The 14,543-nt window shown below is 39.1% G+C and overlaps 1 protein-coding gene across 1 annotated transcript; it reads right to left on the bottom strand.

The window, feature by feature from the left end:
* Positions 1–1,290: 1,290 nt before the first annotated feature.
* On the bottom strand, positions 1,291–13,924 carry LOC128514729 (solute carrier family 22 member 2-like). The gene is made up of 11 exons (XM_053488560.1): positions 13,447–13,924; positions 12,537–12,640; positions 11,461–11,615; positions 7,924–8,092; positions 7,712–7,826; positions 6,346–6,446; positions 6,043–6,257; positions 5,563–5,671; positions 5,189–5,301; positions 3,341–3,440; positions 1,291–3,248 (listed from the first exon to the last, which is right to left on the bottom strand). The coding sequence occupies exons 1-11, from the start codon at positions 13,861–13,863 to the stop codon at positions 3,161–3,163; spliced, it is 1,686 nt and encodes a 561-aa protein (XP_053344535.1). The 5' UTR covers positions 13,864–13,924; the 3' UTR covers positions 1,291–3,160.
* Positions 13,925–14,543: the final 619 nt, after the last annotated feature.

Genomic DNA, 14,543 nt, shown 5'->3' with positions numbered 1-14,543 from the left:
GTACTTATCTATAAACTAATCAGTATATAAACCAACCAGTTGATTAATAAAAAGAACTTATGAACGTATATATCTTCTTTGCCTGCCCACTGAATGTGCTACTTCTACAAATGAAATAGCTAGTGTACGTCTTCCCTTCCTTATAAAGATTTTGTAAGGTAGCTAATCAGAGCAGTATCTCTCCTCGAAAAAACACATTCAGCTGTAGTGTTCCCTTACAACAAAAAGGAAGAGACACCTTGTGGCGTTATTTGGTATTACCATGTAGCCACATCACTGATCCTCTGACTGTTACAGTATATGGCATTATATTAGAAATATAAAATGTATAAGAAAGTTAAACAACTAGTGCACTGTACAGGTTTGGTCAAATTTACATGAATGCCTTTAGAAGGATTTGTGGATAGAAGAAAAGTATGACGTTGACAGGCGCCTTCAACGCAAGACGACAGATAGCGATCCCTATGTTTCATAGGCAAGTATAACACACACAGAAAAAAACTGCTTCATGTGTTTCTTGTTTGTGATGACATTCAGACAGCGAACACAGTGCATCTTCTGAGTGCCAGGAAATCAAGGCCTCATTCGCTCATGATTAATTTGAGCATGGATGTTAAAAATTTTTAGGTTTAAGGTCAGGATTCATAGAAACATCATTATAATGAATTTCAATTTCACCATCCTAATTAATAATCATTAGCTCATTAACTAGGGCAAATACTTAAAATTATTACACTTAAGTTTAGTACAACAGCTTAAAATGCATTATATTTTAGATGATAAATTCATCAATTATTAATGAATTAACAAAAAGGCTTTTTAATTCACTTTTTTTAAAAAAAAACAAAATTCACAAAAACCAAAAGTTTAAAAACATCTGTATGTAGAATAAATACTTCATGTATGTATTTTTACAAGGATAATTCATATTGTAGCGTTTTTACACCGGAAAGAATGCTGGAGAGACAAGTGAGCTTATTTGCTGCCCAATGCAATGGCTGGGAGTACTTTATTAGGCACACAGCAAGTATGGGATGAGCAGCACCTTCACTCAGGAGCCTACATCCAATTCAGCGTCAGCCTGAACTGGAGCACATTTCACACGTCACACACCCAACACACACACAACAGGGCCAAGCCACTAACCCAAACACCTTTCCCCATTATGGTGAACACACCGACATCCCCGCAAGGCATGCTGGTCGTCAGCCGCCGCCCCGCCCACGCCACAATATACTACTAAACATGCAACACAGAGTTATTTAAATGATGCACACAGTGGGCTTCAAATGAACTACGTGAACAAATTTATTAATTTGGGCCTTAACAGAAGTTTGGTGCAACAACATCAAAGAAGACTCACTAATGAAATAAGATTCAAATCATATAATTAGTTACTGTTTGATGAACGTCATGGCGTTAGAGGAGTTAGAGTTAGATTTAGTGTAAAAGAAATTCGTCCGAAGCATGCAGTTCCTCGAATCTTCACTGGGGGCTGACTCCAAAAATGAGTCGATCTTCATAAAGCCCCGCATTAAAATGTACCACAAAAATAAACATTTTTACAAATTGATACAAAAAAAGGGTTTTAGATTCTACCGCTAGATTTCTCATTCATGACAACCTTACAGGTTGAATTTTTATTAAATTAATTAGTTAACATTATAGTAAGTTTTGCATAATTAGGGGTGTGGCCAATTTGAGTAACAGCTGCATTGCTAACCAGCTAACTGGAATCATTGTACGTTAACTTACCACAAGCAACGTAGAGGTTAACATAGGATGACGTGTAGGGTATGGATGAATGAGTAGAGTTCAATCTAATGCATTAGCATGTAGGTGAATGTTAGCCACTATAGCATTTTAGCTAAGCTAAAGCTAAGCTCACTAGCTTGTGTGTGATTGATGGCGATAACAAGGACATTCTCATTTGAGCCTCAAAACTGCACTTCAGCAGACCTATGGGTGATATCCTGGAGGGTTTTTCCTGTTCTTTTTATACAGCCCATGAATTGTTGTGCTTGATTAGCTGCGGTTGCTGAGCTGCATTATTGGAAGCTCTATTGCATGGCTTGATGTAAAGTTTAAAACATTGTAAATAAATGAACGAGTCTCTTGGTCTGTGCTTGGATAAACTTACTGACACCAGGAGAGACACTGTAAAATGTGCAGACACGTTGTCTGTCAGAAAGGTCTCTAATTATTAACAGCAAAAGACAGCGTGTTTATATTGTATGTTTGGTGTCTTTTACATCTGTAACTTCAAAGAGCATAAACCCTTTCAACATGTCCTGGTGAAACTGTGAAAAATGAGTGGAAGTTGTATAGATGTCTGTATGGAGACGAAGCAATAAGTATTAACTCAGCAGACGGAGAGCGCGAGAGAGAGAGAGAGAGAGCGTGGGAGCGTTAGCACGTTAATATCAAATCCAACAGTAGACAGGAAGGTCATAGCATGGAAGATTTAATACGTTTATATCAGATCCAAGAGGGAGAGATTGAAATTAACTTATTTTATATTGAAAAAATAATAACTCTAACACCTGATAAGGAAACCCTCTTGTCACTATTTTAAGCTCTTTGTGTGCTTTACCTTTTATGGAGATTTGTGGGCGTTACTAAATGCAAATCAGTTGTGAAATATAGTGGGGATCTTTTATTCAGTTCGGTCTATAAAAACATTTATACCCAACTTTGTCTAGAAACACATGGGGATCTGTTTATATAGGATCATTTTGATAGGTTGCCTCAACAATGCAAAAGTTTGCACACCCTTACAACAGAGAAATTTCATTTACAGCAGCTAGACATCTAGAAATGTTTCTTCATCATCAGAAATAGTCAAAAGGGGCATGTTACAATAATAATAATAATAATAATAATAATAATAATAATGAAACAAACAAACAAATATATAAATCTGTTCACCAGTTGAGTTTCAAAGCACTTCCAAACCACTACAGTACATATTCAGCTTGAGGATCCTCTTAGTTCAAACATGTATTGCATTTTACTCATTATAAACAGCACCCTCTAGTGTACAGGATATGATGACAGAGGACAGTCCTGGACAGAAGACATGTAGCCCATCCATCACAACAACTCTTGACCAGGTGTCACAGATTCACCATTTACGTTTGTTCCAGCCAAAATGTTCCACTCAGATTGTTGTAGTTTCTTTATTATTCGTCACGTCTGGGTGCAGTAGATTCTCCATCTGGTGACTATTCTTCATGTCCTCTTTGTTTCTGTGGTAAGAAGACATTGAATACATCAATAACATTGTGATGTCATGCCAGTGATTATGCTCAAACAACAAGAAAAACCCAAATCAACTGACCTGTGTGGGGATTCAATATCATCGATGGTCTCTGGAAGAGGTACGCCTCTGGTCTCAGGAAGCAGCAGCACTAAACCACCTGCTATCACTGCCAGGATTCCTGATGGAGTTGGTCAAATTTATACACTTATGTATTTATGTATTGTTTTTTTCCGAACTAACCATCATTTCTGCCATACATTACCACTGACGCTCTGCTAAGCCAAGGTCATTGCATGCATTAAATTCAATTCAACCTTTTAAATTTAATATTATTAAAAGAGATAGAGATTTGACCTAATACTGTGTTTGGCAGAAACCCCAACACTGCTGAAATCTTAATTGCTTTTCTTGCAGTATGACATGGTGGTGGTAGTATCATATTAAGAGTTACCCTTGGCCTCTTGGTTGCATCATGACACATAATCCAGATTCAATCTATTTCAGGTTCAGGTTGTAACACTACAAAAAGCGGAAAGATCAATTCACGTGAATACTTTTGCAAGCCCCTGAAAGTTATTAGAGAATGTAAATATCACATTCCTCAATGCAAATACAAACTTTTAAACTGATACCTATTTGTTTTTCCACACTATTTAAAAGTTAGTTAGAATTTTTTCAAAGTTCTTCTCTGCACCTGATTGTGAAGTTGTAAGTACTGTATGTACTGTAAATGTAATGTATGTAATCTGGGCCAATTTTCACAACACTCATTTCGTGCAAAAATGCATTCCAAAGTTTGACTAAGACTTATAAGAAGCTTCTGTAGTCACATTGAGCTAAACCGAGTTGGCATCTTTTAAAGTTATGGTGTATTTAGTATAAATTTAACTCTCTTCTTTTACCAGAAGTAGTGAATGGTTAACTCTAAATACACTATAACTTTGAGTCATACTGTACCAACTCAGCTCTACTTGAACCTTTGTATGAGTCTTGGTTAAACTTTGGACTGCATTTTGTGAAATTTGTGAAATTGTTGTGAAATTTGGCCCCAGTTACTTACATTGTACCAGTGTTCTGGGTGACATACTGTACTTTATTGGTCTGCGTGCAGAACAGGAACATTTACTGTATAACAGACAATATCTATGGTACTTACAGTATGTGCACTTTAATTTTGATTTAGAGCACATTTGTAACAATCTGAACTATCCCTTTAATATCCGACCACACACTATTTAACCCCTTGTGTTATCTGCAGTAATTCCAAAACCCAAACTTAATGTCTTTCATTTTGCCTGAAGAATGAAAAGGAAAGAAAACAATCAGTTAAAGCTGCTATACATAGGTAATTGTAAATTGACCCTGGTGGTTAGAAAGTACAGTATAAAACCAATATACAGTGAAACCTCAGATTGCGAGTAACGCGGTTTGCGAGTGTTCCGCAAGACAAGCAAAAAATTTTAATAAATTTTGGCTTGTTAAACGAACAAGTCTTGGTTTACAAGTATCATGTATCACACATGCGCTTCTTGTTTTGACACCGAGCGTCACATGATCACAACTGAGCCAATGGTTTTTCTCCCTCTTGTGTTGCAGAATTGTGGGTAATCGTCACCCCTGCAGGGTCTTAGTACGCGTCTCTTACTGGTATAATCAACATCCGTGCACGCGTGTACTGTTTAATATAACACTGTGACCAGTATATATATATATATATATATATATATATATATATATATATATATATATATATATATATATATAATGCTGAAAATTGTAGACCCCCCCATGATTTCTAAATAAGAGAACTTGGGGTGATCAAATACTTATTAACCTCACTGTATATATATATATATATTTTTTTTTTACTTAAATCATACAGTACAAAAAGAAAGGAGAAAAGGTAGGGTTTTGCTTTATACACACCAAATATGATAAGCGGTAGTTCCAGCCAGATGACTGCAAGTCTGTAAAGCAGGAACGGTGCTACAATCCCTCCGATATCACATAAAGTGGAGCACATGGAAATACCCAAGTTCCTGCAGGAATGTATGCAATTACTCTTCAGTTAGAGACTATTATAGCACATTGTGAAACAGCAGAAGGATGCAAATTATTTATTAGATGCATAATTTCATTAGTAAGTCCACCAGGATCACAGCTCAGTATTTTGTTTGCACGGGCGTCCTGTTAACTGGAATACTAAAGCAAGAACAAATGCAATTGAACTAAAAACTAAAAAACTAATTATGTACATTAATACAGTCTGATGTGCATTTGTGATTTGGTATCTATTTTACCTAATAAAGGTTGGGTACAGTTCAGTGTTTACGAACACCACCATTTCAAAAGCCATAGTGATTCCCAGTCTCCCAATGCAAGCCACAACTGTTTTAAACCAGAAAAAATCTGTAGGAAGCAGATATTAAAAGGGAGTTAAAAGGGTTGTTAATGTGGTTGGGAGTTTATGCAAATGGTTTACATAAAAAAAAAAAAACTTTTTGTAAATTTGCATGGAATTTTTAAAAATATTTATTCAGTACATATGCAGTACATACATAAAAGGCACTGCTGAAAGTTGATACAAAGTGCTATATGAATGTGTTTGCACAATGATAATAGGGTTCTTGAGTCTTGAATGTGGCTATGAAACACACATTTTTAGGCCAAAACAATTATATAATATAGTCTTTGGTAAGATGGTTTCTTTTTAGCCTTAATTCATGCAAGCTTTTATTTCCATCACATGTGTGTGACACAGTGAGCTGTGCGTAACTTACTTTCCGGAATGAAAGCCGTTATAAGGCAGGCAGCTCCAGAGATAATATTGGCTGCTGCAAATGGCAGCCGCCGTCCGATACGGTCGATTGTAAAGAGGATAAGGAAGGCAGCCGGGAATTCCACCAAGCCAGAAATGAGGAAGTCAATATAGACATTTCCACCCAGGATCCCCAGACGCATGACCAGACCCTGATAAACCACAGCACTAGTGAACCTGCCAGGCAAACACAACACACAGCTCATACACATGATGTAGCTCTGTAAATTGCACTTTACAACTAAGCTGAGGTTCTCAGATGTACCAATTGTAGCTAAGGATGAAGGTGTGCTTTCTCATATTGGGGGTCCGGATCAAATCCATGAATGAGGCAGCAGCAAGATCAGGGGTGTCGTCCTCCAGTGTCTGTTGAAAGAAAACTTTGTAAAGTAGAACTTTTTTAGTTCACAGAGTCAGTCTGTATTTTTATTTTTTTGCATTTTTCCAGTCCTTGCTGTTAAAGAAATTATGAGCATTTGTTTGTTTGTGCTAAAAATGCTGCATTTATTTATTTGTGCTGAAATTGTGCTGCAAATGCTGAAATAAGTTCTGTTTGCTGAAAGAAGTCTATATAAGTCTATAGTAAGTTCTGAAATAAGATTCTGTTCTGTATTGATAAAGATATTGCATTATTTGCATTATTTTAGATGAAATATTCCTGTTTCGTCATCAACATCCTCATTCAGCTTCATTATCCCGCTCATGTGACCGTCATCCATCTGTGTATCAAAGTTCAATCTTCAGTCAGCTAGCTTGAGAGGGTTTTCCATATGGGTCCTGATGTTTTCATGCTTCTGTACTTTCTCTGACACTTCCATAACTGTCCATGTTTGTTCTTTCTCTTAAAGACATTATCAAGTTACAAGATAAGGTAATGCTATCAGTGTTGATTGTGAAACCTGCTAGCTTGCAACTCCCACAAATTGTAGCAGGTTACATATGATAAAACCATGTTAGTGTGAGTCCTCTCAGAACCCATACAAAATGCGCTGCAGTGCCTAAAGTTTGGCATGACAGTCTACCAGAACAATTTGGGCAATTTTCAACCAGACTGAAATCACCCAGAAAGGGACAGACACAATAATTCCTTGATACTGATTGAACCATGTCCAGAGAAGCAGGCAGGAGTAAGTGCCTACAACAGTGACAGCAAATGTGATTTAAAAATCACAATTTAAAAAATCCTCTCTTAAGCCTATGGTGATGCATCGCCCGACCTACCTTGGGAACAAACTAACCATGATGGGCATCAATGCCCAAGGCCAGCCTGTCTGGTTTGGTCCCACAGAAAGCCAACGAAGCACAAATTGTAGGATAAAGTCAATGCTGGCTATAAGTGCAAAGCACCAAAACTCCCAGTGCAACACAGCCCACCACACACAGGGGCCAGCTGATAATGGCCTGATGCAAGCACCATAACGCCCCCCCCCCCCCCCCCCAAAAGGCCCTGCGGAGCCACGCCCCATGCATAAGGGGAATCCGAATCCTAGGTGGTTATAATGCTAATATTTTGAATGTTATGGCTGATCAGTGTATATTCATTTGATCAAACCTTTTTTTTCTTTTTTTTTATAATTGTGAACAAATGCTTCAAATGAATTATTAACTATACAACACATCATACAACACACTTCAATGTTTTTGGACAGTGTCTTCTTGTTCTCTTTGGCCATCTTCTTTGTGATTTCCACAGCTTTACTTGACTGGTTTTGGGAGAGAAGCCATCTTGGGGATTCTGGAATAAACCTGAAGATAAAATCCATAAAATAAACTAAAAAAAAAACATCATTTCTAACTCAAGCATCAACAAACCAGTATGATTCAACAAAACTCCTGGCCTCACCAATAGTAAGACAGGAAGAAGAGGTATGGAGCTGTGATGGCAACCTGCAGCCAACGCCAGTTACTGATGAGGTAGGCTACGAGGGGCAGGATGAGGATCCCGGTGCTGAAGAGCATCTGAAAGTACACAGCTACTGGCCTCCTGTACTCCACTCCCACCAGCTCTGTAACTGAGCATAGAACAGAGGAGGCTATAGGTAGGAAACCCCTACTGTACATAGGAAGAACATTTAGATAATGGTTAATAGTGTTAAGACCTCCAGGGTCAAGGGTCTGATTCCTGTCTAAGTGTGTGGTTGTGTGTTCCAGTGGGTGTGGGAGTGTGCCCATCAATAGTTCGGCACCCTGTCCAGGAAGAAACACTGCCTTTTGCCCAAAGTATTCATTGTGACAGTGGGCTAAAAGCCAGTGTGCACACATATATCAGACAACTTCATGCACGAACCTACGGCACCTAGAGCATTTGGCAATTTCGGCAGCTTCAGCGTGTGTGGAAACAGGGCGTGGCTCTCTAACTCTGCTGTCATGCATGGCCTATAAAAGAGCCGTGGAACCCCAGACTGGTGAGTATGTACTTGCACAACACGCATTTACGCGGGTCACCTATATCTGCAAATCCTGCAAGTTCAGGAAATACTTCACCAAGAAGAAAGCAGTCTGCTGCCGCTACCTCTGCCTCTAAAGCACCTCCTGCTCTGTGCCATGCACCTCGTCTGCTCGGCTCACCTCGCCACGACCGCAAGGACTGGTTAACTGAACTAAGCCAGGTGGACCTATGCCCCTGCCTTGGGTAACCCCGTAGAGCTTGTCTGATAGCTTATCTAAGTACACACTGCATTAAGAAGACATTTGACCGTTGTTTGTTACTTCTGTAAATAAAAAGGAATGCGTATTTATGGAACTTGTTTTTTGTTTCTTCCTGCCTTATCAAACCACCAGAATCGAGCCTACAATAAATCCCAGAAGAATATCTAGAGGCACCTCTTGGAAATAAGCATTCAACAGTAGGTGCTGCTGGAACAGCTCCCACAAGGCTTTCAGGCACCGGAAGCTGAGCTATCTTGCCTCCATCACCTAGGAGTTAGAGACGTGCCTAAGCCAGATCTCCACAGAAGGGCCCAACTTTTTAGTGTGCAATGGCCTTCTTTACCACTGCACACAGAGAAGAGGCAAGCTGTGCAACCTCCTTGTGGCCACAGGTCAAGGTAGACCCCTCCAAGGACACTTGGAGGTGAATAACTCCATTAAAAAATTTTAAAGCTTCCACTGGCTGCATGTCGAAGTGAAGAACTTATGTCAGCTCTGCCCACTGAGTCAGAAAACTGCCGGTTATCAGCATGTAGTTTACATTGGGATAGACGTTGTTGGGCTTTCCCGAACATCAACAAAAGCACATGAATTCATCTGAGTGATAGTAGACTATGCAACTCGATATCCAGAGGCTGAGCCACTCCAGAAAGCAATGCCCAAGAACATCACGAGAGAGCTGGTGCATCTATTTTGCTACATAGGACTGCCCAAAGAGATACTCACTGACCAAGGTATGCCATTCATGTCACAGTTAATGTCTGATATGTGTCGGCTGTTGAGGATCAAGCAGATCCGCACCGTGTTTACCATCCACAGATGAACTGCCTCACCGAGCTAAGCCTGGCAGGAACAACCATCACAGTTTCGATTGGAAATCGAATACCCTAAGGATTTACAACCCAATATTAACGGTGTGCTTGCAATTCTTGTACAGCATATGGAGAAAGCCCAGGCGGAGCAGAGAAAAGGATTTAGAAACCAGATCTAAGTCTCGGGAATTTCAGCCTGGTGACAGAGAAATACTCTTTCTCCCCAGTGCCACCTGTATGTTCATGGCCCACTGGCAAGGGCCGTTCACCATTCTGGAAAGAGTGGGTTCTGTGAACTACACCCTGCAATAACCAGGTTAGTGGAAATTCACTGAGCTATATCCAATAAAGTTTCCAAAAAGGTGGATTGAACTATTGCTATGCCTCTCAGCTCTTGCCCCTCTTTCATCTAACGAGCAGGGCCATGACCTCGTGCAGCATAAAGAGGAACTGACTCCCACACAGAATAAAGTGCTGAGTGAGCTTGTGGATCAGTTCAACTATATGTTTGCTACTAAAATGGTGCTCACACATTTGTTACGTCATGACAGCAAAATGCTGCTCAGTGCAACAGTCAGACAGTACCCATACTAAGGCCGTGAAGCCCTCCATCACGCCATAAACGCTGAAAGTGAGAGAATGCTATGCCGTGCCATCATAGAGATGTTTACTAGCCCATTGTTCAGCCCTTATAGTGACTGTGCCAAAGCCCAACTGGTTTATCCAGCTCTTTCTAAACCAGAACTTAGAAACCAGATCTTAGAATTTGATGCATACCTGCTGCCCCAGGTAGATGATCTTGCGGATTGATTCATCACCACCGTAGACCTCACCAAGGGTTATTGGCAGGTGGCCCTTACAGCTGAGGTTAAGGAGAAGGCCGTGTCTAGCACTAACCAGGTTACCGTGCTGCAGCCATGAGGACTCTAATCGCACTCAACTAATGCCAGGTGGACCAATGCCCCCTTCCTTGGGCGACCCTGTAAAGCCACTGAGACTTTAGATCACTTGTCTGTGTATCTACTGTACTGCATTAAGAAGATGTTGTTGTTTGCAATGCTGTTGTCTGTAAATAAAAAGCACTGCATGTTTGTGAAATCTGGTCTTCGTGTGTATTTGTTTCCTAGCATGTACCCCGTCTAGTTAGCCTCATAAGCTAAACATTTGTCTTAGCTACTCTCAAATGTATTTAATATGCAACTTGAACCCTGTCTATTATTTGCGATTTACGGGGTAATAAACAACCCGTCTCTACCATTAACTAAAAAGAAAACTGGCAACAATTAACTGAGAGTATATGTCTGAAATAAATGCCAATCGTTTCTTTCCTATTCGAAAACCTTACTGTATTCCTACCAGAATAAATTATATGTTTTAATGGATACATTTACATTTTAGGCATCTGGCAGACGCTCTTATCCAGAGCGACTAACATTTTTATCTCATTATACATCTGAGCAGTTAAGGGTTAAGGGCCTTGCTCAAGGGCCTAGCAGTGGCAACTTGGTGGTCGTGGGGTTTGAACCTGGGATCTTCCGAACCACAGTCCAATGCCTTAACCACAGTTAAACAGTGAAAACCTGTTGGTTCACACACACACACTCTTTCTCTTTGCTCTACACAAACACTGCTTGATTGTGAAAAATCACTTGATTGAGCAACACACTAATGGAATCACTGCTGTAAAGTAAAAATGAAACTAATTAACCTACACTTTACTTATGAAAAGAATTGCATTTTTACTTTACAGCAGTGATTCCATTAGTGTGTTGCTCAATCAAGTGATTTTTTGTTCATTTTTCCAATAAAACAGTGTTTCATTGATAAAGCCTGTATGTATAATGCTGTATACCTATTTTTTCTGGGGGAAAAAAAAACTTCCTTATATCAGTATTGAATAAGAGCAAAAAGTTTCTTACTTAGAACAAATGCCACCATCCAGCCAGCCTTAGACCCAAAACCGTACAGTGCTCTAAACACCAGCAGGGAGATATAATTGGGAGAAACTGCCACTAGAATTCCTGAAACAGTGTTCAGTAGACACGTCACCAGGAAAGTTGATTTTCGACCAAACCTGTAGGAACATAGCATAAGGAAGATGTATCAATGTACTAAGGTTTTACTGGTACAGAAGAACACATTATGCTAGCTCTGTGTTTGTATTAGGCAGATATATCCTCAGACAAACAATATACAATGCCATAAAAAAGTAGATGTCCCCTTCCTGATTTTATATATATATATATATATATATATATATATATATATATATATATATATATATATTGCAAATTTGTCACACTTAAATGATTCAGATCATCTAACAAATTTTAATTTTAATTAATTCTTTTTTTTTGTTTAAGATAACCTGTATAAATACAAAATGCAGTTTTTTAATTTAAGTTATTACGAGAAAAAAGGTGTCCAAATCTACCTGGCCCTACGTGAAAAAACTTTATTTCACTTGCAGCACCCAGGCATGATTACTGCCAGTATAAAACTGGCAATAAGTCTTTCGTATAGCTGTGGAGGAATTTTAATCCACTCTTTTATGCATCATTGTATATATACACACTACCGTTCAAAAGTTTTAGAACACTTTCTAACTCCATGATGGTTCCTGATGTTTATTTCTTTCTACATTGTAAAGGAATGCTGAAGGCGTCCAAAAATGCATTAATCTCCTTTGAACAGTTAATGGTGAGATGTTTCTGCTACTTCTGCTCTGTAAAGACTTCATAACGCCTCTAATCTGAGGTGCTGGTTGTTAATTGGTCATTTTTCAGGCTGATAACTCTAAATGAACTTCTCGTCTGCGGCAGAGGTAGGTTTTGGTCTCGCTCTCCTGGGACGGCCTTCATGAGAGCCAGTTTCATTATGGTGCTCGACGGATTTTGCAAATGCACTTGACAATACTGTTCTTGCTTAATCTTTGTTATAGATTATCACCACAGGATCGTGAACAGAAAGAAGGGCTGGAAGAAGTGTGTTGTACCTGTCGGCAAAGTATCCGATGGCAATGCTGCCTACTAAAAAGCCAAGAGAGAGCGATGCCTGGCACATGTCTAATAACCAAGCGTCATCACACACCATATTGAACTGAAACAGAAGGAAACATGAAATATAATGTTCAGACAGCGTTCTAAAAATTCAATTATGAAAAATTATTAATTCAGATTATGATTTTTTTGCACACAGCACCAAAAAAGCACCCATTTGTAGTTAACACGTGATCCACAAACTGTGAATCTGCTTGTGCTAGCACTGTTTGTCTTTACTTTGTAATACTTCGTAATCCTTCTTATCTGGTATCAACTAGATACAGTATAAAAGATCACAGGTTTTCTTCTGCACTAAGGATTTTTTTTACTTTAAGACTACTAGGAACATGAATCGGGGACCAGGGACGTCCTGATATGATATATAATCATGATACCTAGGTACCAATTCAGTATATATTGCAATTCTGTAAGTATCACTATTTTATAAATATCCTGATTCAATAAAATGCTTTTTTTCAGACTTTGATCTAAAATCTTTTTTTCCCCTGCCATACAAGATGCTGTGAGGTATAAATAGTTTAAAGCATGCTACCTCCAGGGTTATAGAAGAAGGGTAACACTTGCAAACATATATTTAAAAGTAAAACTCCTTTAAAAAAAATTATTTAGGAGTTAGTCGTATCTGAACCGACTTTCCCATCATCTCTAAAGACGACTGTGTCTGATTTGTTCATTAGGGACCTAAAACCAAAAAATTGCAAATTGACCTTTTTTCACCAACTATCACATATCATGTGATGAAACCTACCACACAAAAAAAAGAAAAAATTCTATAAATTATATTTTGTTGCATCACTTATTTGGTGCACAACATTTTGGACCAAATGACAATTCCAGTCGTACCTCAGTGACGAAGGACTCTCTTCCCTCATAATCGTAGTCCCAGCCATCCTTGCAGGAACTCATGGGCAAAGAAGCACGCGTTGCCTCGCTGATCTCACCATCCCAGTCATCACAGCTGAGATCCGTGATGTTCCACTCCACATCAAACCTCTCGCACTGACTGTGCACCACTTCAGCAGACTTGTTCTGAGACGGTATCATAAGCCTGACTGCCTTCTCGACACTCCAGTCACAGTGCATCTGGATCTGCTTCACCATGGGATTATGGCACCAGTGCTTGGGCGTGAAGCCCAGAAACACGACACCAACGTAGACTCCAGCGAGCGGCACAGAGACTAGAGACAATATAATGAAAATGCGTTTCTGGAACCAGCCGAATTTGCCGGTTTCTTCCAGAATATCGTCGAAGTTGGTCATGATGACGACAGCTCAAAGACTTCAGTCGGTGTGCAGCGTCTGAGCAGCAACAGAGTATTTACACATGTTCAAGTGCAGAGTCCAGAGACAGCAGGTTGACCCTGGAATCAGTCATGCTGAGATTGATTAAGAATAAGGACACATGGTCCACATGTGATTCTTTAACAGAGAAGGCTTGTTGTGCAATGAGCACCTCGATGGAAGATATGCCAAAAGCTCTGATTCATGTAAACATGGATTTAGGGCAAAATATAACACTAGAATGTACACATATACAAAATATAGAACACGTTGACCACATGTGACCCTTAAACAGAGACTGCATTGTTGTGGAGTGAATCTCTTGATGGAAAATTAGCCTACGGTCAGATTCAATGTCAATGTGGAATTAGGGCAAAATATAACACTGAAATGTACATTCATACAAAATATACTATATATACATGGAACATACATATATATACTGAAATACAAGGAACTGGAGATTATTTAGATCATGCAAACCACTGAAATAATATCTTTCTATTTTCCATTCTTGTAATAAAGGAATATTTGAAAGCTTTAAAAGTAAAAACATCATCATACATGTATCTGGTTTTACCGCTGCCCCCCCCCCCCCCCTCTTTTTCTTTTCTTTCTAAGAATAAGCAAACACTTTCACTCGACATTTGGAGTGTAAA

This window comes from Clarias gariepinus, chromosome 27 (genome assembly GCF_024256425.1).
Source record: "Clarias gariepinus isolate MV-2021 ecotype Netherlands chromosome 27, CGAR_prim_01v2, whole genome shotgun sequence".
Taxonomy (NCBI): Eukaryota; Metazoa; Chordata; class Actinopteri; order Siluriformes; family Clariidae; genus Clarias; species Clarias gariepinus.
This window is presented reverse-complemented; position numbering and strand designations above follow the sequence as displayed.

What these genes read in the sequence shown, in the direction of transcription:
- LOC128514729 (XM_053488560.1), bottom strand. Translation starts at nt 13,863, where the DNA reads ATGACCAACTTCGACGATATTCTGGAAGAAACCGGCAAATTCGGCTGG. An exon ending in CACTGTCCAAAAACATTGAA is followed by an intron (nt 6,447 to 7,711) that starts GTGTGTTGTATG and finishes TTCTTTCAACAG; the next exon opens with ACACTGGAGGACGACACCCC. An exon ending in ACTACCGCTTATCATATTTG is followed by an intron (nt 3,441 to 5,188) that starts GTGTGTATAAAG and finishes CAACTCCATCAG; the next exon opens with GAATCCTGGCAGTGATAGCA.